The sequence below is a fragment of the Acomys minous genome (genome assembly GCF_964271855.1).
Source record: "Acomys minous genome assembly, chromosome: 7".
NCBI lineage: Eukaryota > Metazoa > Chordata > Mammalia > Rodentia > Muridae > Acomys > Acomys minous.
This window is the reverse complement of record NC_140488.1, coordinates 441,412-466,360: the sequence shown is the minus strand read 5'-3', so window position 1 is coordinate 466,360 and position 24,949 is coordinate 441,412. Positions and strand designations below refer to the sequence as shown.

The 24,949-nt window shown below is 36.1% G+C and overlaps 1 protein-coding gene across 2 annotated transcripts in view; it reads left to right on the top strand.

Annotated features, from left to right (window-relative positions):
• The window catches only part of BRCC3 (BRCA1/BRCA2-containing complex subunit 3), a 35,778-nt gene extending 12,027 nt beyond the window's left edge, over positions 1 to 23,751 (top strand). Inside the window, exons 5-11 of one of the 2 annotated variants that reach the window (XM_084789191.1) lie at positions 1,276 to 1,362; positions 1,790 to 1,878; positions 3,162 to 3,217; positions 15,515 to 15,646; positions 16,174 to 16,217; positions 17,882 to 18,056; positions 19,451 to 23,751. In XM_084789191.1, the coding sequence (XP_084645317.1) occupies positions 1,276 to 1,362; positions 1,790 to 1,878; positions 3,162 to 3,217; positions 15,515 to 15,646; positions 16,174 to 16,217; positions 17,882 to 18,033 (560 nt within the window). In that variant the 3' untranslated portion in view covers positions 18,034 to 18,056; positions 19,451 to 23,751. The remainder of the gene's footprint in view (positions 1 to 1,275; positions 1,363 to 1,789; positions 1,879 to 3,161; positions 3,218 to 15,514; positions 15,647 to 16,173; positions 16,218 to 17,881; positions 18,057 to 19,450) is intronic. The other variant, XM_084789192.1, reaches the window with a different exon arrangement.
• Positions 23,752 to 24,949: the final 1,198 nt, after the last annotated feature.

Genomic DNA, 24,949 nt, shown 5'->3' with positions numbered 1-24,949 from the left:
TGGCCATTCTGAACATGTAGAGGGATTCACTTGGGATATTCATTTTTACTATCAATTAAAAATTTTAAAAATGTGTATGGGCGTTTTGCCTGCATGAATGTTTATATACCATATGGGTGCTGGGAATTGAACCCAGGTCCTCTGTAAGAGCAGCCAGTGCTTTTAACCTCTTCAGTCCTTCAATTACATTTTTATTCACTTATTTATTCAAAAAGAAAAAACTATAACAGAGTTGAAACTTGGAAAAAATAGCAATAAATTCCCTTTCATGACTTGTGTTCTCAAAAGAAGAAACTTCTGCAGGTATCTGGCATGCAACATCATACATGTACTACATGAAAATAAAACACACAAATCAAAATAAATCTTACTTTTAAAAAGAAACATGACCAGTCAATAAATATTTTTAAAGTGTTTAAAATATAGCCATCAAGGATATGTAAATCAAAATTATGTGGTGATTCCAGTCCCCTTAGGTCAAAATGACAATCATTGGTTGTGTTTTAATATAAGTAATTTGTAGGAAAACTAAGCAACATTTTATACAACAGGAGAAGTTGAACTGCAAACTTTGTGTGGTCTGCAACCACTCTGCTTTGCTATTTTTAACATTTGACAGAATGTTAGAGAAATCAAGTAAATTTTAAAAAATTCTTACGGCTTACAGTATTCCTTGGAACTAGAGCTCTTGCCTGTTCAAATCTATCGTGTATACATATTGGTATATGGTTCTCAACCTGTGGGTCATGTCCCCTTTATCAAACCTCTGTCTTCAAAATATTTACAGTTTATAGCAGTAGCAAAATTACAATTACGAAGTAGCGACAAAAATAATTTTATGGTTGGAGAGTCACCATTAACATGAAGAACTGTACTAAAGGGTCACAGCATTAGGAAGGTTGAGAACCACTGGACATGCATACATGTGCATGCACACGCGTGCGTATGTGCACACACACATACACTCTCTTTCATTTCTTAATATTTCTTTAATAAAAATGGTAGTAGACAGAAGTTGAAATATAAGTGAATTCTGAATATTTAAATGAGCTTCTTTGCAGAGAATGTAAAGATTTGGACAACCAAACATTTGTAAAATTGGAATAAGATAATGTAATAGAAATATGAACTGCATTTAAAGAAAAGACTGACTTTAAGAAAATAATATGGGAGATTCTGAGCATCAACCTTATATCACCCTTAATTATGTATTTTGACCCTTTATTATAGGCATAAGGATTTTTCTTTTTTTAAAAATCCCTTGACAAACATACAGATTGGCTGAATTAACAGGTCGTCCCATGAGAGTTGTTGGCTGGTATCATTCCCACCCTCACATAACTGTATGGCCTTCCCATGTTGGTTAGTGTTAGATTTCAGTGTTTATTTCTCTCATATGTATATCATTTCTACTCCATTACATATCATGGTCATCAAAAGGCATTTCTTGTAAGAAATATTATTTGTTACTTCTAAAGCCTATCTTCTAGTCTAGAAGAAATCATAACATTTTGGGGGTAGCTGAAGTTTTCAATTTTTTTCTATGCTACATTTCATAGGAGGGACACTCTTGGGCTAAGCAGACTAGAGTTACTACTTAATAGCAAACTTTTCATAATATTTCTTAACTTGGCAAATATGCTATGATATTCATATCATCCTTATAATATATCCATATTTTGCCTGTGGAATATTAATGTTGACATGATGACAGATAGTCATTACAGTTATCTCTAAATAAAATCTGTTAAATAAGGTTATTAACATAATATCTTTATTTATATTTCAGATGTTCGTACACAAGCCATGTATCAAATGATGGATCAAGGCTTTGTAGGACTTATTTTTTCCTGTTTCATAGAAGACAAAAACACAAAGGTATTATATGTATAAGTGTACGTGTGTGTGTGTGTGTGTGTGTGTGTGTGTGTGTGTTTATACAGAGTAGACACAGAATAGAGAAAAATCTCTTTGCAATTTTAATAGGAAGGTCAGGGAAGTTTTCAATGACAAGGGTTATTGAGTCAAGATTGGAAGAAGGTAAGGGAATATTTCTTGGGGGAAGATCATCCCTGGCAGAGGAAATAGCCAATGCAAGTACCCTAAGGTGAGTGTGGCATTTTCAGGGAACATTGAAGAAATTGGTATGGTTGTAGTAGAGAAAAAAAGACCTTGACAATGTATTCCAATTTGCCTCCATCTTAATTTTTATATAGTTATATTGCAATGCTTTATTTCATTAGCCATTTCTCTCTTAGAAGTATTCTGGTTTGGTTATCTTTAAATAAGCCCAAAATGTAATGGGAAATAGTTTTTTACTTTTCCTCTGAGTTGGGAAGCCATTAGAGAGTGACTCTATGTCTCAATGGAATCACTCTAGGTATTGTATTGGTAATGATTTAGACAGGATTGGAGTGGGAGGTGTTAAATTAGTGGCATCAGAGTAAGTTATGGAACATAGTCATTATTAGCATACTTATCTTCCAGAAACACTAGAATTCAATATCTGAAACTTTATAATTTTTTGGAATGCTTTTGGTTTTGTCACCATTTGATTTGTTTATTGTCATCATAAGTAGTGAAAGAGGTTAATCACTTACTTTCATGATTCTCATATCTGTCTCCTTAGAAGATGTTTGGTTGTGACTTATATTGACTGTATATATGATCCTTCTCACAAAAATTTATTTATTTATGGCATATTCTATAATCTTTGGGATCTCTCTCTTTTTCGGCTTTTTGAGACAGGGTTTCTCTGTGTAGCCTTGGCTGTCCTCGACTCGCTTTGTAGTCCAGGCTTGCCTCGAACTCACAGTGATCCACCTGCCTCTACCTCTGCCTCCCCAAATACTGGGATTAACAGTGTGTGCCACCACATCCTGCTTGGAATCTCCTTTGGCCCAACATGTTCATAAAAGCCTTTGAGTTTTAGGTTAGAGTCTACTCAATTGTATAAAATTTCCAACACAAAAATGATTTAATGGTTGAAAATAAGTGTTTGTCATATTTAATTAATTATTATACACTGTATATGTATATTGAATACTATAATGTGCTCTGTAAAGATGTCCAGATATTATATCTCAAGAAAAAAATTAACAACAAAAATTAATCTTTTTGTGTATAACATTTCCATTGTGTGTGTTTTTTTTTTTTAATAGACTGGTCGGGTACTCTACACTTGCTTCCAATCTATACAAGCCCAGAAAAGTTCAGAGTAAGTATGACAGAGATGTTATTATTGATGGACTAATGCCACAGCATGGAATAAATGCTTCATTTAATTTTTCTCATTAGTAAGACACTAATAGTACTGTCTTTCTATTCTTACCCACTAACAGCCCTAAGAAACATTAGAATGTCCTTAGCAGGTTGGGTATTGTTGAAAGTGTAGGAATCTGGATTTTCCTTGTTTAGACATATCACCATCATCTTGCTCCACATTTTCCAAATTCCTGTTTCTCTAGTTCTAAAACAAAGACCAAAAGCTAAGAAATGTAGAGATTTTTATAGATACATCTCTGTTGCTACATAAACTTTTATGGTGTTGCTAAGGATGGAACCCAGGGCCTCATTAATACTAGGCAAGCATTCACCATGAAGATGTAACTTTTGCCTTCCTGCCATAAAAATCTTTTTAGAATTATATTTCATTTGAATGTTTTATATATTAATTTTCTCATTAAAACATAGTAATGGCTATGGTGTGGTGGCTCACACCTTTAATCCCACTACTCTAGAAGGCAGAAGGAGGCAGATCTGGTCTACAAAGCAAGTCCATAACATCCAAGGCTACACAGAGAAACCCTGTCTCAGAAAGGGGAGGGGATGGGAGAGAGGGGAGAAAGGGGGACTTGGAGATGAGGAAGGATGGGGCTATAGCCAGGATGTAAAGTGAAGAAATAAATAAATAAGCAAAGTTAAGATCAAAACAAAATACCCCAAAACTATTGTAATCTATTGCTGGATGTGGTGGTATATGCCTTTAATTCTAGTACAGAGGAGGCAGAGTGAGAGGCAGGTGGATCTTTGAGTTCCAGCCAACTAGGGCTACGTAGTGAGATCCTATCTCAAACAAACAAACAAACAAACAAACAAACCCCAAACCAAATAAAACAAACAACCCAAATTATTGTTATTGTTTTCTTTTGCTGTCAAAAATACAGATGATGGTCACTGATACCATCCTACCTCAATTCTCCACAATGTAGTTACTATTTTTTCATTTTTTGTTGCTTTTCTAATCTTTAATGAAGTTTGCTTTGATGAAGTTATTTTTATAAAACCCCTTAGCTTATTTCTTAACTCGGCTGTCATACAAATAATTGAGACTCTTTTATAATACAAGGCTTCACAACACAATCTGAGCAGTTTATGTCTATTTTTAACCCTCTATGTTATTTTGTCTTACTCCCTGCAAACATCCCAGCAATACTTGCACTTTGTAGCTTTCCTTGGCTCCAGCTCCTCCCTCGTGATCTTCCTTGCATCTTTCCCTGTGGCTGATAGAAATTGATAGATACTAAAATGCTTTATACAAATATGTCTTACCTAATAATTTTCATAATTGTTGTATTACATATAGTTTGTTAATGTAAGAAAAGGAGCCTCTTATTAGACTAAAAGGGGGAATGTAGGCATGTTTATTATGTAGTTTAAATTCTGATTTCCTCTCTAAATGTTGTGTAAACTCTGCTCCCCCAATTGTCCTCCTGATATGTCAATAAAGCAGATTACAGCCAGTGGCTGAGCCGGGGAGAGAATAGGCCTGGACTCCCTGCCAGCCAGGGGAGGAGGAGTTGAAAAAGGAAGCAGGGGATTCAGCCAAGGGAAGAGGTTCAAGGAAGATTGGGAAAACAATTCCACCTAAAATAGCATTACATTTAGTAAAATATGTAAGAGAAAATTTAGCTAACGCAAGGAGAGACTTGGTCCATTAAAACTAAAAAGTACTAAAAGAAATAAAAGAATATACACATATACATTACACACACACACACACACATGTATGTATATGATTATCTGAGTTTGTTTCTTTGTTTCAGTGATAAAACAATGATCGAATTGTTTGAGGAGGAAATGGTTTCTTTTATTTTACATTCTGCAGTCTATTATTGAAGGAAGGTAATGCAGAAGAAGTTCAAGATGAGAGCCAAGAGCAGAAATAGGTTACACAGGCCATGAAGGAGCGTGGCTTACTGGCTTGCTCAGCCTGTTCTCGTATAGCACTAAGGATCATCTGTCCAGGAGTGGCACAATTTACAGTGGGCTGGGCCATCCCACATCAAACATTAATCAAGAAATTGTCCCCACTGATATTCCCAGAGGCCAATCTGATGAAGGCAATTTTTGATTAAGGGTCCCTCTTCTGAGGGTTACTCTACTTTTTCTCAAGTTGACAAAAACTAACCAATACAATGATATAGGGAAAGACTTGATATTGTTAAATGATAGTACTCCCCAAAGATATCAAGAGTCAATGCAATACTTATATAAAAGACCCTTTTTTGTTGCAGACATGGAAAAGATGATTATAAACTTGCAAGAGGTATAGAATACCAATATTAATAAAAAGAAAACAAAATCAGAGAAATAAGTTTTTTTAAAAATTTACTATAAAGCTTATATAGTATGAAACTAGAATAAATAAGATATAGCCCAATAGAATACCCTGAGAGATCCAAAATAAAATCAAATTAATATTATTGAATAAGAAACAAATACTCTCTTCTATGAGTGGTGCTTTGACAGTTATATATTCTTACAGACAACAATAAAATTAGACCCCCCACCTCACAGCATACACACACACACACACACACACACACACACACACACACACACTAAATCAGTGAACTAAATGTGTAAGCTAAAACCATGAACACTTAGAAGACACATAGGGTGAATCTTCATGACATTGAATTTGGCAATGTAGCATTTTTTCATAGATGTGGCAACAAAACGTGAATAATAAAAGAAAATAGATAAATTTGTAAAACATAAAACATGTGCATGAAAAGATATTAAGAAAATAAAAAGGCAGCCTATAAGGTTGAAAATATTTTCCAATTTTATAACTGACATGGTTATTCTATCTAGAATATGATGAAAAAAATCTTAGTATTGAACATGATAGTTCATACCTGTGATCAAAACACCCAGGTAGCTAAGACTAAAGGATTGCAGTGAGTTAAAAGAAAATCTCAGTTACATGAGTTCAGGTCCAGTCTAGGCTACACTGTGAGATGATTGCCAAACCCTGTCTCAAACATGTCTTCATATTGGGTTTGGTGGTAAATGACTATTATCTATGAGTATATGGCAGGGGGAAGCCAGAGAATCAGAAGTTCAAGATTAGTCTGACTGCCAATTATGTTCATTGCTAGCCTGGGATACATGAGATCCTGTCTTAAAAATAAAAAACAATAAAGACCAATTATTGATAAAAAGATAAAAAGCCTAAGCATGGTGGTGCACATCTTTAATCCGAGCACTCAGAAGGCAGAATTAGCTTGATCTCTGTGAGTTGAAGGCCAGTTTGGACTATATAGTATAGAAAGTTCTAGGTCAGACACTGCTACACTGTGGGACTCTCTTGGAAAAAAATATGAATTACCAATGATAATATAATAATGAAATAATTGATATGACTATAGATACATAGAATAAATAGTGATGATGATGATGATAATAATAATAATAATAATAATAATAATAATAATAATAATAATAATAATTTTAAAAGGGGGGCTGGGGGAGATGCCTCCATAGTAATTGGATAATCCTGCTGTCCAGAGAATAGAAGACCAAGATTATCAAGCATATCATGGAGTAGAATTAGTCAATGGTATCAAAGTGCTTCTGATCAATGATCCTTCCACAGACAAGTCATCAACAGCATATAGATTCATTGTCAGAATCTCCAAATATTCTTGGCTTAACTCATTTTTGTCAACATATGCTGTTTGGTAAATAACCTAAGGAAAATAAATATAGTCAGTTTCTCAGTGAACGTGATGGAAGTCAAAATGCCTTTCCTAGTGGAGAGAATACCAATTACGATTTTGATGTTTCCCACAAACACTTAGAAGCAGCCCTGGGCAGGTTTGCTCAGTTTTTTTCAGTGTCCCTTGTTTGATTCTAGTTGTAAAGACAGAGAGGTGAATGCAGTTGATTGAGAACTTTAGAAGAATGTGATGAATGACACCTGGAGACTTCCATTCAGAAAAAGTTATAGGGAACTTCAAACATCACTTTAGCGATTTTGGGACAGGTAACAATATACTGTAGATACTTGACCCAACCAAGAAGGCAGACAAGGCAGATTACTGGTATAGATAAGAACTAGTGAAATTTCATTCTACTTGGTATTCTGGCTATTTCTGTTTTAGGTCAGTGGGAGGACTCTTCAAGTATTTTATGGAAAATTGTTGCTCCCCCCACCCCATTTTGACCTTTTTACAAAATATTAGAAAGAAAAAAAGTATAAGTATTTATCTGCTATAATCTTTTGAAAGTGATCTTCAGATGAGAGTTTTCATTTAATGTGGCTGTGTTCCAACAAGAAGTTTAGGTGACTAAGTGGAGAACTGAAGAATGTGAATTACAACAGCTAGGGAATGGCACATGATGGAAGGTTAACAGGTTTGACCATATAACAATTTAAAAATCTGCAAACATCAGCCGGGCGTGGTGGCGCACGCCTTTAATCCCAGCACTCGGGAGGCAGAGGCAGGCGGATCGCTGTGAGTTCGAGGCCAGCCTGGTCTACACTGCAAGTCCAGGGCAGCTAAGGCTACACAGAGAGACCCTGTCTCAAAAAAAAAAATCTGCAAACATCAGTGACAGTAGATGGCAGAAATTACTTGTAAAAACAAGGGTTTTATTTTAAACTAACTCAGTGATAACATGTTGCTTTCCCTTTAAAGTTGTCATAGTTTTATTTTAGTTTTGCTTTCAGTAATGCTCAGTTTAGATATGGCTGCTGTTCTGAATTGCTGGTGGTAAATGAGACTCCCAGTTGCTCTAGTCTTTCTGAAGGGCAATTTTTTTATTGTAGTTTAAAGCCAGGCCTCACTGTGTCGACTGGATTGGCCTCAAATTTGTGTCAGGCCTCTTGATCCTGCCTCCTGAGTGTTGAGATTACATATACAAGCACGACCCAAAGTTATAAAAGTTATATTTATGTGGGATATAAGACAGACAGGAAACACAAATTTATGGATGTAGTGTGGCAGTTAGAACTCACACTCTGGAATCCAACAACCTCACTTTGAAGGCTAAATATGCTGTCTGTTTAGCCCTGTGGCTGTGAACTAGCAAAGTTAGTGCAGTTTTTTGAAATATTTGATTTTTTTTTTAAAATTCAGGATCTCACTATGTAAACCCTGACTGTCCTGGAATTTAATATGTAGACCAGGCTGGCCTCAAACTTATGAGAGATCTGCCTGCCTCTGACTCTGCCTCCTGAGTGCTGGGATTAAAAGTGTCTATATCCAGTTAAACATCTAATTTTGTATTTGTGAAAGAGAGTGGGCTGGAAAAGTGGATAACAGTTTTTTTAAAGCCTTTATAATAGTGTGTGCTAAAGGTATGTTGTCCTAGAATACTTAGTATTATTGGGTATGTAAAACCCAGTCCTGGAAAATAGGTACTTGGAACCATGTTGTATTTCAGATTAAAAACAACAAGAACACTATTTCTGTAAGCATTTGTTAGATTAAATAATAATGGCACTAACTGGATCAAATTTTAGCTCTGCTCTCAGTGTTTTTTTTTTTAAAGTGGCAGAGTAACCATCTAAAATATCAGCTATTTCATTCCCAACCTAACTGAATTCTGCATTGAGCTCACTAGAGTTGAGGACTCTAGGAGAGATGTCTTTATATTACAGAGGTATAAGGAGGAATATCATCTTTTACAGGATTAACAGATAGTTCATTCTTTCATTTATCCTTCTGACTAAACCTCCCAATGTGCTGGGGTTATAGGCATGCGCTACTTACCACTCCTGGTCCATGCAGTGCTAAGAATCAAATCTGGGGGTTCATACACATTAAGCAAGCACTCTTATCAACCGAGCCACATCTCCATTCCTCTTTGAAAATTTTATTTTGAGATAGGGTTTTGCTAAGTTGCCCAGGATGAACTTGAACTTGAGAGCCTCCTGTCTCAGCTTCTCAAGTACTTGGAATTACAGACATGACCAATCATTTTTAAAAGGTTATATTTTTAAAAATATATTCACTTGGCCTGTATCAATTTCACTAGTGCCTTGTCTTTTGAAATTGTTGGTGGAGATTTTGTACAGAATCCTGGTCTCATAGGTGGATGTCTGTTGAGTCCACCACTGTCCATTCTCATCACATGGCTTGATGGAGAATTCAGTGTGTTTTGAATTCCAAAAAGACACCAATTCTGGACCATTATAAAGTTAAAATATGTCTTCAAAAATTGGAACCTCAGTGAACTAAGCACCTAACTATTTTTCCTCATGAAATACTGCCTCAGCATTTAAGAAAACCAGAAAGTAGAGGCTGGACATATAGCTCGGTAGTTAAGAGTACTTGTTGTTCATCCAAAAGACCTTGGTTTGATTCCCAGCACTGGTATGGCAGCTCACAATTGTCTGTGATTCCAGTTCTGAAGACCCATCACCTTCTTCTGGCCTTCACATAAACTGCATACATGTGGTGTACAGATATTTATGCAGACAAAGCACACATATACATAAAAATAATAATAGAAAATAAAAGTTTTTTTAAAAGAACTAAACTTTTTCATTATAGAGGGTTTTATGTTATGGTTGTTATTTAATTTATTTATATACAGTTGTTCATAATAAATGCCTTTTCATTTTATTTTTATGTGTATGTGTTGTTCTTGAATTTTTGCCTGTGTACAATGTGTATAATGCTCACAGAGGCCATAGAAAGGTCTTAGATACCCTACACCTGTAGTTATGTATGGTTGTAAGCTGCCATGGTGTACTGGGAACTGAACCAAGATCCTTGCGCTGCCTAGTTTTATGCCAACTTGATACTAGCTAAAGTCATCTGAGAGGAGAGAACCTTAACTGAGAAAATGCCTCCCTAAGATTGAGCTGTAGGTAGACAATCTCTTAATTAGTGATTGAAGAGGGAGGGCCCAGCCAATTGTGGGTGGTGCCATCCCTGGGCTGGTGGCCATGGGGAGCAAGCCAGTAAGCAGCATTCCTCCATCAGTTCCTGCCTCCAGGTTCCTGCATTGTTTTGAGTTTCTGTCCTGACTTCTTTCTATGATAAACAGTGATCTGAAAATAGAAGCAAAATAAGCTGTTTCCTCCTCAACTTGCTTTTTGGTCATGGTGTTTTAATCACAGCAATAGAAAGCCTAAATAAGGCAGTCCTCTATAAGAGAAGCCCGTGCTAGTAACTGCTGACCCATCTCCCCAGCCCCATCATTTCTGCTGGTTTTAGTTATCCTTTCCAATCATCCTTCCCTTCTCCCTTAGGTTATCTTGCTAAAGTTTTGTAAATTTGTTGATCTTTTAAAAAGCACTTTTTTTGTTCTCTTGTGTTGATTTTGTATTCCCTCTTTTATTTTATCTACTATTTATTATTCATTTCATTCTTCTTGATTTAGGTTTAGTTTAGTTAAATTTTTCTCTCTTTGCTGGGTGGTGGTGGTGCACACCTATAATCTCAGCACTCAGGAGGCAGAGACAGGCAGATCTCTGAGTTCAAACCCAGCCTGAAAAGCCAGGGGCTGTTACACAGAGAAATACTGTCTCAAAAAACCAAAACAAATTTTTTCTCTCTTTGAGGTATAAAATTGGGTTATTGGCTTATTTCTTTATTATTATTAATATTGCTGTAAATATGTATTTGTATATGGTGTGTGGCACATATGCAGGCCAGAAAATAAGTTCTAGGAGTCAGTTCTCTTGTTTGACTGTAGTTTTCATGGGTTAAATTGAAGTTTTCAGTTTTAGGACAAGCCTTCTGAATTATCTCCAGCCCTAGACTATATTTTATTTTATTTATTTTTAAAAATGTATTCACTTTACATCTCAATCATATCCACCTTCCTCCTCTCCTTCCAGTCCCACCCTCCCTCTCTCTTCCCCTTCTCGCCCCTCCCCTACTCCTCATCAAGTTACATCAGGCCTGAGTGCATAGATCTATATTTTAATGTGCTTGGATTTGTATTTTCTTTTCAGACATGGTGTTACATAGATACTTTTCTGAAAGTATCTATAGCAAATAGATTTTAAAAAATGTTTATGTGTTATTTATTTTTGTTCTGTTTCATCAGTACTGGGTTTCACAGCCGTGGTTGTCCTGGAACTAGCTCTGTAGACCAGGCTGGCCTTGAACTCAGAGATCTACCTGCTTCTGCCTCCTGAGTGCTGAGATTAAAGGCATGCTCCACTATGCCCAGCTTTAAAAATATTTATTACATGTGTGTGTTTTTGCATGTACATATGCATGCTGTGTGGAGGTGTGCTATGCTATAGTCCACATGTCAAGGTCAGAGAACAACTTTCTGTAATTCTCCTTCTACTGTTTAGGTTCTAGAAATCTGACTAGGGTCATTATGCTTGTGCAACAAATATATTTACCCACTGAGCCATCTTGCTTTCCATATTTATTCTTTCTTTTTAAAATATTCTTGTTTTTTGACATACACATTTATATTATTACACATATATAAAATAAACTACATACAGCAAGAAGAACCATGACACAATCAAGAATTATATAAATGTTACATTCATAGTGATTTGGCTATTTGTATTTGGCAACTTTGAAGAAAACATCTTTCCTATCTTGGTGAGTCTAAAATTCTGAGTGTAAATCAATATCTATCATATCTCAGCATTATCTACTTAAAACGTCTATCTAGGCCTAAAAACATCTTAACCCCTAAACTACTAAGCTTAATTGTAACACTAAGCTATCTTGTCTTCAACCCCATCAGAGACTTGAGAAGTAATACAACTAATTACCTGAGTAGACAGGAAGTGCAGGTTAGCAGCTTCCCAAATGAGAAAATGACAGAGACAGTTAGCTGCCTGAACAGTCACCCAACACTCTAACGTTGGAGCATCATCTTCAGCCTTCTGGCCAAATATATCTGAGAGACATATTTGTGAGGCAGGAACTATTGAGTTGCTAACCTTGTCTTGGTAGAGTTTGGCTGTCCACTCTGCATCCAAGCTTGCCCATTTTTAGGCAGAATTCTGTCTGTGGTAGAAATGAGGACATTTTGTCCGGTGGCTGGTTTGCCACACTTGAAGCCATCTCCATAAGGAAGTTCTTTGATGCTCATCATCCTCTTTGAGGGAGGCTGGGTGTTGCCAGGAGTTAACCTGTCTCATTGTAAATGTATCATCAAAATAATAAAAACATTTTATTTATTTATTTTTTATTTTAAAATCTATTTTATTGGAGTTCTTTTTTTTTAATTAATTTATTCATATTACATCTTGATTGTTAGCCCTTCCCCTGTTTCCTCCCATTCCTCTCTCCCTCCCACTTCCCCCCTTCTCCCCTCCCCTATGTCTGTGATTGAGGGAGACTTCTTCCCCCTATGTATGCTCTAAGATTATCGAGTCTCTTCTTGGTAACTTGCTATCCTTCTTCTGAGTGCCACCAGGCCTCCCCATCCAGGGGACATGGTCAGAAAAGGGGCACCAGAGTTCGTGTGAGAGTCAGATCTCACTCTCCACTCAACGGTGGAGAATATCCTGTTCGTCAGCTAGGTCTTGGTAGGGGTTCGAAGTTTACTGCCTATTTCTCCTTGGCTGGTGCCTTAGTTTGAGGAGGACCCCAGGACCCAGATCTGCCTGTCATAAAGTTCTTCTTGTAGGTTTCCAGGACCCTGTGGATCCTACTATTTCCCCATTCTTCCATGCTACTCTCACCTAAAGTCTCAATAGGATGTCCTCTCCTCTGACCCACTTTCTTGGTAAGTAAGGTTTTTCATGGGACGTATCCCTTGGACTAGTGTTTTGATATAAGTGAGTATATACCGTTTGTCTCAATAAAAACATTTTAAAATGCCATATTCTGTAGGTCTCTGAGGTTTTGAAGACCTTATCTATTTGTAGAATCATATCTATCTATTACACCTAGGATGTATATTCTTGTGATAAAGATAGACTAGTAACTGACATAACCATGATTTGATAAACTAACAATTAACTTGTATAATTTACTATCCTAAACAGCCCACAATAGCACTTTCAAAGTATTGGAGGTAAACCTTGTATTCGACTTGAGTTGTATAAATATATATATATATATACATATATATATATATATATATATATATATATATATATTGTGAAGAATAATCTTAAATTTGGATTCTATACTAATGTATCAAAATTAAACTTATTTGCATCAGTATACAAAATTATTAATTGTTGCTCACAAGGTTATTTTTAATTCATTGGTATTCTTATGTACATGTTCATGACTGTAAATAATCTGTGTTAACTTTCTTCATCACATATTATCTATGTTTTCATTTTCATTTGTCTCAGGATTTCTTCTAATTTCTCTTATAAGTTCCTCATTAACCCATTTGTCATTTAAGAGTGTCTTTTTAAATTTATTCATCTGTGGATTTTCTACTTTTTCTCATACTATTCATTTATAGTTTCCTTATACTGTAATCAGAAAAGATGCTTTTAAATTTTGTTAAGAAATTTTGTTGCCTAACATGTGATGTCTCCTGGGGAGAGTTCCATGTGCATGTGAGGAATATGTATGAGCCAGACAAGATAATGCACGCCTATAATCCCAGCAATAGGAAGGCTAAGGTAGACAGATTACAAGTTTGAGTCAACTTGAAATATTGAGTGAGTTCTAGGTATCCCTGAGCTATGTCATGAGACCCTATCTAAAATTTTAAAAATGAAGTAGTTCATTATTTGTTGAAATATTTTGTATAAAGTTTAAGGTTTATCATTTACATCCATTGAGAATTTTATTGGGTCAGAACTATATTGCTACTTAAAAAATTCATTTCTCCCTTTTCATTTCTTCTCTCTGTGTCTCTGTGTCTGTCTGTCTGTGTCTCCCCTCCCCCTCCCCCATCTGTGTCTCTGTCTTGCTGTGATATGAGCACAGAGTGACATCTGTCCAGTGTTTATCACATTTCCCATGTATAGCATGAAGTTTACATTTAAGAAATAAGAAATACTGATGATCTCTCTGTCTGCTTTTCAGCTCAAATCTCATTAAACTTATGGGTTAAATTTGATAGTGGAGTTAAGTTGGTTCTAAGTTTAAGGCTTCTACATGTTTCAATCTATTACATATACCCACATAATTTCAAGCTCTGTTCATTAAACTCATTTGTGCAGCCCTATCATGTACCTTTCTCTGCCTCAAATGAGAAGACTGGTGACTGGTCTCTATTCATCTACTCATTGTTTTATCTAGAACATAATTTATTTGAAATTACTTTTGTATTGGTACTTAATAGATATTTTCCTTTATATTTAATTTAGTTTTGGTTGGTTGGTTGGTTTTTCGGGGTAAGGTTTCTCTATGCAACAGCCCCGGCTGTCGTAGACTTTCTTGCTAGACCAGAATGGCCTGGAACTCACAGAGATCTGCCTGCCTCCGCCTGCTGGGATTAAAGGCGTGCGCCACCACGCCTGGCTTTCTTTATATTTTATAATCTGGTATTTTCTTTCTATGATAAGAGAATTTTGGTGGCTTTCTCTATTCTAACTAGTAGAACTACTGGATTACCTGGTATTCAGTTAGGAATTGGGATAATTCAAGGTTAGGCTTCTAGTCCCTATATCATGTAGCTCTGTTTTATTCCTAGTATGTTTAACATTATGTGCCTGAGAAGAGTTTATAAGGCTTCACTACCCTTGTGTGTCCTCCTGGACTCATTAGTACTTTTGAAAACTCTTTGTAACTTCTTTTTTTCCAGAACTGAGGACGGAACCCAGGGCCTTGCGCTTGCTAGGCAAGCGCTCTACCACTGAGCTAAATCCCCAACCCCTCTTTGTAACTTCTTATCCTATAAGTTTCCCCATTTAGAATCACACCTTTCTGGGAGACTGGCTCTAATTGTCAGACTCATGGTAATTTTTTTGTGAATAATTCCATCAACAAAATGAATCTGATGGAGTCACTAAAGAATCTGCATTAGAATCAGTTTATTCAGCTTTATGGCAACTTATTAAGAGCAATATTAGTTAATTATTTCTTTTATCTTGATAACTGGATATGTTGGCATTGAGTTCCTAAAGGTTTCTTTTACATTCAAAGAAATAGATTCAAATTCTCTAAGAGACTAGAGAATATTGAGTGTACAAATGGACTTCTGATTTACTCTTCAGAAAGGCCTAATTTGAACTCTGTCCACTTACAAATTGAGTCTCTTAATGAATTGTAGTGATATTTAATCTTTGAGGCACTCCATATTTCAAAGTCTCAGTTAAAGTATAAGGAGCTTATTATAATTAAGAGATAAAATGTGACCTAAATTGGCTGTCTTGCAGGTATGAGAGAATTGAAATTCCAATCCATATTGTACCTCACATCACTATTGGGAAAGTATGCCTTGAATCAGCAGTAGAGCTGCCAAAGATCCTGTGTCAGGAAGAACAGGATGCATATAGAAGGATTCACAGGTGGTAACTCTTACTGTTTCTCTTGTTAACTTCAGTGAGAACCTTTATCTTTAATAGCTCAGCTCTTGAGTCCCCTTTTTTCCTACCTGTCTGGGGGAGAGCTTCATAGCATCCTTAAATCATATTTATCACACTATATTATAATGATCTCCTTAACAGTACCATTTTGCCTCATATATTTTGGATTCTTCAAGAGAAAACACACTTCCTTTTCTGGTTGTGAAAATGAAATAAACTATGCTGTAATAGTCCCATTGTCAAGTACTGAGCGTTGCCCATTTAATTCATAGTATATGAAGACCTTCAGTGAGAGATAGTAATTTTATAGTTATGTCTTTGATTCTCTTTTGAATTCTTGACTAAAAGGATATTCCCCAAATAATTTTAAAATTAGCAGTGGTGGGAACTCAAATCATTATATTCATCTAATCCAATTGACAAAGGTATGATGTAGGTTATGATTTTGTTATACACCTGACCATTTTGTTTTTGCTTTATTGCTAACCTAAAATACCTTATCCCTCTAGCCTTACACATCTGGACTCAGTAACCAAGATCCATAATGGCTCAGGTAAGATTTTTTTTCTGGAGTATATGATGTGATCTCTGTCATACTTATGTTATAGAAGCAATTTTTGTTCATCTTGGAACCCTACAGACACTTAAATACTATAAATGTGGCCTTATAATAAGATAGAAGAAAAACTAGAAAAGCTTTTTCAGAGATCAGCTCAGTAGTGCCCTGGTATATATGTAAACACTACCTCTTAGGGAATCCCAGTTTCCATAGTATTCCATAGCATGGATGCTCAATAACTTCCAGAATTTTAGCAATGTGCCATTATGAACAGGTTTCAGCACCACCCTATTCTAGTAAGAGTTGAAAGAGATAGGCAGGTATAGGAAATGGAATACACCAGGCAGGGACTTTTCCATATGAATAAATAGAAAAGGAATTCCTGGGCAATTCTAAGGAGCAAAAACTATAGTATAGTATAGTATAGTATAGTATAGTATAGTATAGTGTAGTGTAGTATACATACTAAGCTACTTTGCTTAACATATACACATCCCCAGCTATACCTATTCAGTGAACCCAAATTTCCCTATTTAATGGCTAAACTTGGTGTGATGTTGCATGTCTATAGTACTAGCACTTGCGAGGCAGAGGCAGGAGGACTGCTATAAATTTGAGGGCAACCTAGTCTACATAGAGAGTTCCAGGATAAAACCTGTTGTCTACTGAGTGAGACTCTGACTTTAAAAAAAGTAGAACTAAAATAGACAGCAGCAGCAACAACAAAACATTTATAAGCTAAGGAAGATGAGGAAGAGTGGAAAGCTTTCTTTTTTTTTTTAATTAATTAATTTTCAGGCAGGATCTTTCTATGTAGCCTTGACTGTCCTGAAACTCACTCTGTAGACCAGGCTGTTCTGAAATTCATAGAGATCTGCCTGCCTCTGCCTCCCAAGTGCTGGGATTAAACATATGCAGCACAACAACCAATCGAAAGGTAACTACTTTGGGAAGAAAAGAAGGGAATCATAGCTTGATATATACCATCATTTCTATCTGGATAAAACATGACAAAGAGTTAATATTGGTAATATATGGTATATAACCATACTTTAAGATCACAATAATTTTATAAATATAATAATAGCTCAAAAGTAGACAAACAGATCAGTGAACCTTGATAGTACCTAGGACAGGCCCCTGTATATGAAAGAATTCATATTTCTTCAAAAATGTCAAGTTAGTGGAGGATAGGTTAGTCACTAAATACTATCCATTCTTTTGTTCACCCCCCCAAAATTAAGTACTTATAGATAGCCTTCTAGGCACAAGACTATAGTGTTGATCAAAAGAGACAAGCTTAACTTCCATGGGCTTAATTCTGTTTCTATTTGAGGAGACAGTAGGGAACCTTCAGTGCTTTCTTAGCCCTTTCACTTGAAGAAATGAAGAGCTGGCCATCTTTATCCTTTTTTAAACTTTAATTTTATATTTTTACATAGACTTGTATTTACTTACAGATCTAGGGCTTTAGAATATGTATCTGCTTTGCTCAGCTCTTCCTTCCCCCCTTGGTTGACTACTGAAAATCATTTAACAGTCACATTTATTGTACTTTAGATTTTGTTGTGGACTGTTAGTATAGTAGTAGTATCCCAGTGGATCGGACTTTTCCATAGTTATCTCATATGCTTTTTCTTCTTTTTTTTTTATTGAAGTGTTTACCAAGAATTTGTGCAGTCAGATGTCAGCAGTCAGTGGCCCTCTACTGCAGTGGTTGGAGGACAGATTGGAACAAAACCAGCAGCATTTGCAGGAGTTGCAACAAGAAAAGGAAGAGCTTATGAAAGAGCTGTCTGCCCTAGAATAAAGCAGGAGAACAAAAAAAAAAATGTGGTAATATTTTTTTGGTTTGTGTGCTGAATATGGTCCCAAACTATTATACAATTCCTATTTAGACAAATAATACAGCAGCAATTTTTATATACCAACAAATAGTTTGATAAATATAAAAACACAAGATATTTTCCTAAAATTTCTCCAGAGCTTATAGAAGTCTCTTACCTGTAATTGCTGTAAAAGAAAACATGCAAGATGATTTAAGCAAATTTGAAAGTTATTTTTGAGGGGTATAGGAGGTACATTAGCAAGGAATATCTGCAAATAAACTGAAAAGTTTATCTTAAATTTTTAGAATATTTATTCTATTTTTTGAGCCAGAGTATTAATGTGTATGCCTAGCTGTCCTGGAACTCACTATGCATACCCCACTAAGCTGCCCTCAAACCCACAGGCATCCACCTGCTTCTGATTCTGCAGTACTGGGATGAAAAGCATGTACCACCTACTATGCTTGCCATAAAATGTTTATTCTCAATGAAAATAACCAGCATAATTTTTTGAGACAATGTCTCATGTAGTCTCGCTAGTATGGAACTCAGAGAAATCCACTTGCCTCTGCTTTTCTTATGATGGCATTAAAGATGTATACCAGCAACATAAACATTTTAGAATTTGAAGTCTGTTTTTATTTTCAGATATATCTCTCCAATATAATAAGATAAAAGAAGAACACTTGGTATTTCTATTTTACAGTTTGATGTTTTGCTAGGCAAGTGAATCCTAAGTACTATAGGGTTAATGGAAGGACACTTGAGGTAAGTCATCAGCAGCCACCTCTGTTGATTATTCTTATTTAGAATTGTGTATCATGACTTCCTTCTTGATGTCTAAATACATCATGATATATCTAAATTTGGATCTGTGTGGATACCCTTTTAAACAAACAGTGAGCTCTAGTTTATTTGAGTCTAAAGCAAATTCTTACTGGTCTTGTCTAAGAATTCAATTATAATATGACCATGTTTATTTTAGAAATATTAGCATTTAGGTTGTAATAGAAATCACGCTTCAAAACATGTGATGATTGTATATTTCTTCATATGATGCCATTGATTGTAAATGTGTCTTCAGAGAAGAGTTGAACCTATTGCATCCTGGAAACTAAAGTAGGAATTGGAAAAAGAGTAAAAAAGAGAGTAAACAGATAGCATCAGTCCCAACTGTGGTGATATTCTGTGCTTTTGGTTTGTCTCCTCATTTTTCCCTAGATCATTGTTTTTCAGTGTTCCAGAACCACTTGCAGCAAGACATGACCTACTCAGCTGATTCTGAGGCATACTTACACATTTGAGAACAAATATTCTTAGGGCGTATGGAATATAAATGCTTTATTTTCCCTAATTCCCTCCCACTACAATTGTTATTTGTTTATTTTCTTTTTATAGGGCAGATACAAATACCTGACATATAATTTATTAAACTGAATCAACTTTGAGAAATATAAAGTTGGAGTGCTCACATTACATGGCTTCAAGACTTATTTTAAAGCTGTAGTAATCAAGATACTATGATATTTGCAGAAGAATCAATGGAACAGGAAAGAAAAATTCAGAAATAAACCTGGAATAATATGCTTAACTAATTTTGAAAAAGCACAAAAGTGATTCAAGGAAGAAAGGATAATCATTTCATCAAATTGTACCTCTACAGGCCAACAAATTATATCCTAACAGGACCGCAAAATGTATCATGGATTTAAATTAAGATGAAAAACTTAGAAAAAAATCATTCAAGAAAAATATTCAGGAGTCAAGTACTTAATATTCAACTAAAAAGCACAATCCACAAGAAAACAAAGTAAGATACATTGGACTTCACCAGAGTTAAATTTTTCTATTATGCAAAAAAATAAAGAGAAAACTGTAATATTTGATCAGTGGAAAAGAAAATATGCTTAAAACTTAAAAAATAAACAAATCCAGTAGAAAATGAAAAAAGACATAAACATTGTCCTGAAAGAGGGTATTGTACGTAGCAGGTAATTATGTGAAAATATATTGAACCTCATAAGTCATTGGAGAATGCAACTTAAAACTACTGTATGGTGTAGCATATACTTATCAGCATTGCTAAAGAGAAAACAGTGAAAATACCAAATACTGTTGAGGATGCAAACTAGCTTTCTCATTACAGAAATATAAACTACAGCTACTTGGTAGAAGGGTTTGGAAATTTTTATAAAGTTAAACATACACATAATCTGACCCACAGTCATATTGTCTTGGCACAAAAACTTCTACAAAATTTTTCTTGGCAGTTTTATCTGTGATAGCTGCAAATGAGAAACAACCCAAATATTCTGCAGTGGGTAAATAGCTAAACAAACTATTCTTACCATGGAATACTACTATGTAGTGGAAAGAAACATTGTAGAGGAATTTTAATCCAGAAACATGGCTGCTGTGGCAAGGGATCAATCACATTTGAAGACCTAGGTCTATCTGATGCAGCTGGAATGCAGAACATGCCACACATCTTTAATCCCTCTGGCTAGAATACAGACTCACTCTTAGCCCACATCTTTAATCCCAAACAGTGAAGGTAAAATTAGTTTGTAGAAGCAAGCACCCATGTTTCAAAGTGACATCTAATTGAGGGGCAGACTAATGGATCAGGGAGAGATTTGACAGAATGAGTTAGAATAGGCTATGCCCAACTCTCTCATGAGAACGGGGAAAACGAGAGGCAACTTAAGGTAGAGAGCACAGCGAGAGAAAGAAGAGGAGGCATTTTTACTGGGACAGTTGTACAGAGACAGGTTGCAGAGAGAGGGAACAAGCTAGACACAGGTGAAGACAGAAGGAGCCAGAGGATTAGAGCAGCTTGCTAGAGTTAGTTTGAGTCCAAGCAGAGCAATTCAGACAGAAGCTGAGAGGAGCCAGTTTGATTCATTCAGCTTGGAGAGGAGTTTGAGCCGGAACAGCTGAGTTGAACCAGCCAGCCAGAGCTTTGAAAGAGCTAGAAAGGGTGAGCTTATTCAGCAGTAAGTCTCGGAGGCTGAAAACCTTCTAGGCCTAGGTTAGACTGTACAGAGGCTAGAAGCTTCCAGGACTAGGCCTAGGTTAGCAGATGGAGGCAGTAAACTTCAAGATGATAATTAAATCGGGTAAATAAAAGTTATTTTTATAGAACACACAGCTAATATATATAACTTCGATGAGCCTTGGGGCATTATAGTAAATGAAAAAGAGCTAGTCTTAAAAGATCACTTACTGTATGGTTGCATTTCTAGAGCATTGTTGAAATGCCAGAATTAATGAAAAGGAGACAAGATTGATGGTTTCTAGAGTCAGGAGGTGGTCATTGTATGGCATTGTATTTTTATTACAGTGTGACAGAAAGGTTCATTTAGGCTGATCCCTAACCTCGAGTTTTCTACCTTAAATCTACTTAGTATGTAAGTCTCTTCCTGCGCTAATTACAGAGAAGACTACACAGAAACCCTGTCTCAAAACAATCTGTGTTCTCTACCACCCAAGCTGGTGTTGATCTAGCAGTTTTCTTGCCTCTACTTCCGGAGTGCTAAGATTACAGGCATACAATACCATGCCTGACTCCTGCTTCCTTATTTTCTATACATGGAACCTGCATTCTGAATTTGTCTTTGAAGCCCTTGAAGCCATTCCTGTAAAATTCATAAGCCTCTCTATGCAGTTACAGATAAATCAATTTCTCTCTCTATACCTCTCTATTTATACTTCTGTCTCCCAACTTAGATTTCCAGCTACCCATTATATATTTCCACTAGGTGGTCTTACTGCCACACTGAATTTATTTATTTTTTGTTTTTTTGTTACAGGTTTCTCTGTGTATCCTTGGCTGTCCTGGAACTAGCTCTGTAGACCAGGCTGGCCTTGAACACAGAGATCTGCCTGCCTCAGAGATCTGCCTGCCTCTGCCTCCCGAGTGCTGGGATTAAAGGCGTGCGCCCCTACTACCCAGGTGTCACACTGATTGGATAAATCTAAATCTTAACATGTTTTTTAGCTTAGCCTATATTCTCTTACATTTCTTACCTCAGTGATGGGAGCATCCATATACACAGTCTGGAATCCAAACAGGCAATCTCAACATTTCTCATCAACTTTTAAACTCTTTGCATTGGGATAATTATAGCAATTTGAGGTGTGTGTGTGTGTGTGTGTGTGTGTGTGTGTGTGTGTGTGTGTGTGTGTAATCTAATCAGAGTAGCAATACTTAGACTAGGTATTATGCAAAGAGGAATGGGGGAGGTGTCAAGATGCCCACTGGCTGGGGCTACTGTATGAAGGCATAAGAGTTCTTAGCCTTGCAGCAAAAGGGCAGGAACAAGATCTGGTGAAAGTTTTCCTGTGTCAGAGTGAAGAGGAGATGACTTCTAACATTAAACAAAGTGATTGAGCAAATATACATGTATTGAGGAAAGTTGAAGCTAGTGTTTTCATGCTTGAGACATTGTTTACAGATATGTAAAAAGGAAGGATAAGATTACTCCCAATGATGTTAAATGGAAATAGGAAGTTGATATCATTTTTAAAGGGAGTTACATGTACGCATATATTGAATGATCAGTGCATCTATATATCCCCTGTTCTTATCTCTGCCCATTAAGATCAAATAGAAATGACAGTTTAGTAGCTAATGAACACACCTGCCACCAAGATGCTGGACTTCAAACACTATTTGCACTAGTAGTGAATAGAATTGGGTCCAGAAATGAATGCATATGTATATGGTGAACTGATTTTTAACAAAAATGCCAAGACTATTGAGTGAAGAAACAATAATTATTTCAACAGCTGGTTGACAACTAAATATCTGCACAGAATAATAAAGAATCTGGGCTCTCACTCCATGTCATATATGAGTGTTAACTAAAAATGTATCAAAGACTTATGTGTAAGAACTTACAGCTATTAAAATATTAAAACAGTAGTAAATCTTTATAACTTTGGTTTTAGCAGTGGTATTTTAGAAAACCCACAAAAATGATAGTTGTTAGACCTCATGAAAATGTAGAAATGTACATCAGAAACATTAAAACAATGGAATAGAAGGGACATAGTTCAACATAGTAAAGGCTTTATACACTAAACCTATAGCCAACAAGGTAGTAGATGCTGGAAACTGAAAGCATTTATCAGGAATAAAACAAGGGTGCTCACTCTCTTCACTTAAAGTAGTAAAGTAAGAGAATAAAATAAAAGAATATAAATAGGAAAGAAGTAAATTATCCCTAATTGCACATAACATGATCCCATTATTTCAAAAATTTTAAATACATCACTGAAAACCTCTTAGAACCAATAAACATTTTCTGCAAAGTAGCAGGGTACAAAATATGCTGGCTAGTTTTATGTCAACTTGACACAAGATAGAATCATTTAGAAAGACAGGTCCTCACTTAAGAAAATGCACCTACTAGATTGATTGGTGGGCAAAGCTGTGGGGCGTTTTCTTAATTAATGATTAATGTTGGTGGACTCATCCCACAGGAGATGGTGTAACCCCTAGGTGGGTGGTCCTGGGTGGTATAAGAAAGCAGGCTGAGCAAACCATGAGGAGCAAGCCAGCAAGCAATGTTCTATCATGGTTTCTGCTTCCATTCTTGTCTCCAGGGTCTTGCTTTGAGTTCCTGCCCTGACATGCCCCAGTGATGGACTGTGACCTGAGATTTGTAAGATGAAATAAACCTTTTCCTTCCCAAGTTGCTTTTGGTCATGATATTTTCACAGAAATAGAAACACAATAGAAACAAAATGAACACACGAAAGCCTTTCATACACCATATTGGACCTGGGGAGAATGAAATCAATCTGGAAAAATATCTCGTTTAATATAGAAAAATAACTAAGTATAAACCTAAACAAGGAGGTGAAACATACAATGAAAACTTAGTCACTAAGGAAAGAACTTAGAGGCAAAACTGGAAGATGAACGACTTCTCATGCTTGTGGATTGTCAAAATTAATATTGTGAAGATAGCTGTATCTTTGAAAGTGGTCCTTAGGATTCAACAAAATCCCTATCGAAGGTCTTATGAAACAAAAAGGAAAAGGGGGTGGTGGTGGTGGTGGTGGAGGAAACAATCCTATATTCAACCCTCAACATTGAAGAAAAAAAAAAGAAAGCTGAAAAGCTCAAGTCCTTTTAGAACTGAATGCACTTGCTCATGTCTGTAACTCCAGCATTAGAAGACTGATACCGAGGGATTGTTGTTGAGGCCAGCCTGGACTATGGAATGAGATCCTGCCTCAATTCTTAAAATAAGTTCTTTGTTTTTTGAGACAGGGTTTCTCTGTGTAGCCCTGGCTGTCCTGGACTCACTCTGTAGACCAGGCTGGCCTCGAACTCACAGCGGTCCGCCTGCCTCTGCCTCCCAAGTGCTGGGATTACAGGTGTGCGCCACTACCACCTGTCTAAAGAAATTCTTACAGAGTTTGGACAAAACTTGCAGTAAAAGTTGTTTTAAAATTAGATTAGCACCTGTAATCCCAGCACTCGGGAGGCAGAGGCAGGTGGATCGCTGTGAGTTTGAGGCCAGCTGGTCTACAAAGCAAGTCCAGGACAGTCAAGGCTACACAGAGAAACCCTGTCTCATAAAATAAATAAATAAATAAATAAATAAATAAATAAATAAATAAATAAAATTCAATTAACATTGCTAATGAAGTCCTCATACAGTGTTAGAGTTTACCTCTGATAGCAACATTTTCATTGTAATGACAAGGTCTTGCCTATTGGTAAGTTAAGTCTTAATCTGAATGATCATCATTGCCACTAACTAATGACTCAGAGCCAACAAAACTGTGTTAGCTTCTTTCCAAGGAACATTTCCTGAACCAATGAGGCAAATGTTTTGTGCATAAAGAAAGGTGGCTCATTTTCACAAGGAAAAAATCTGT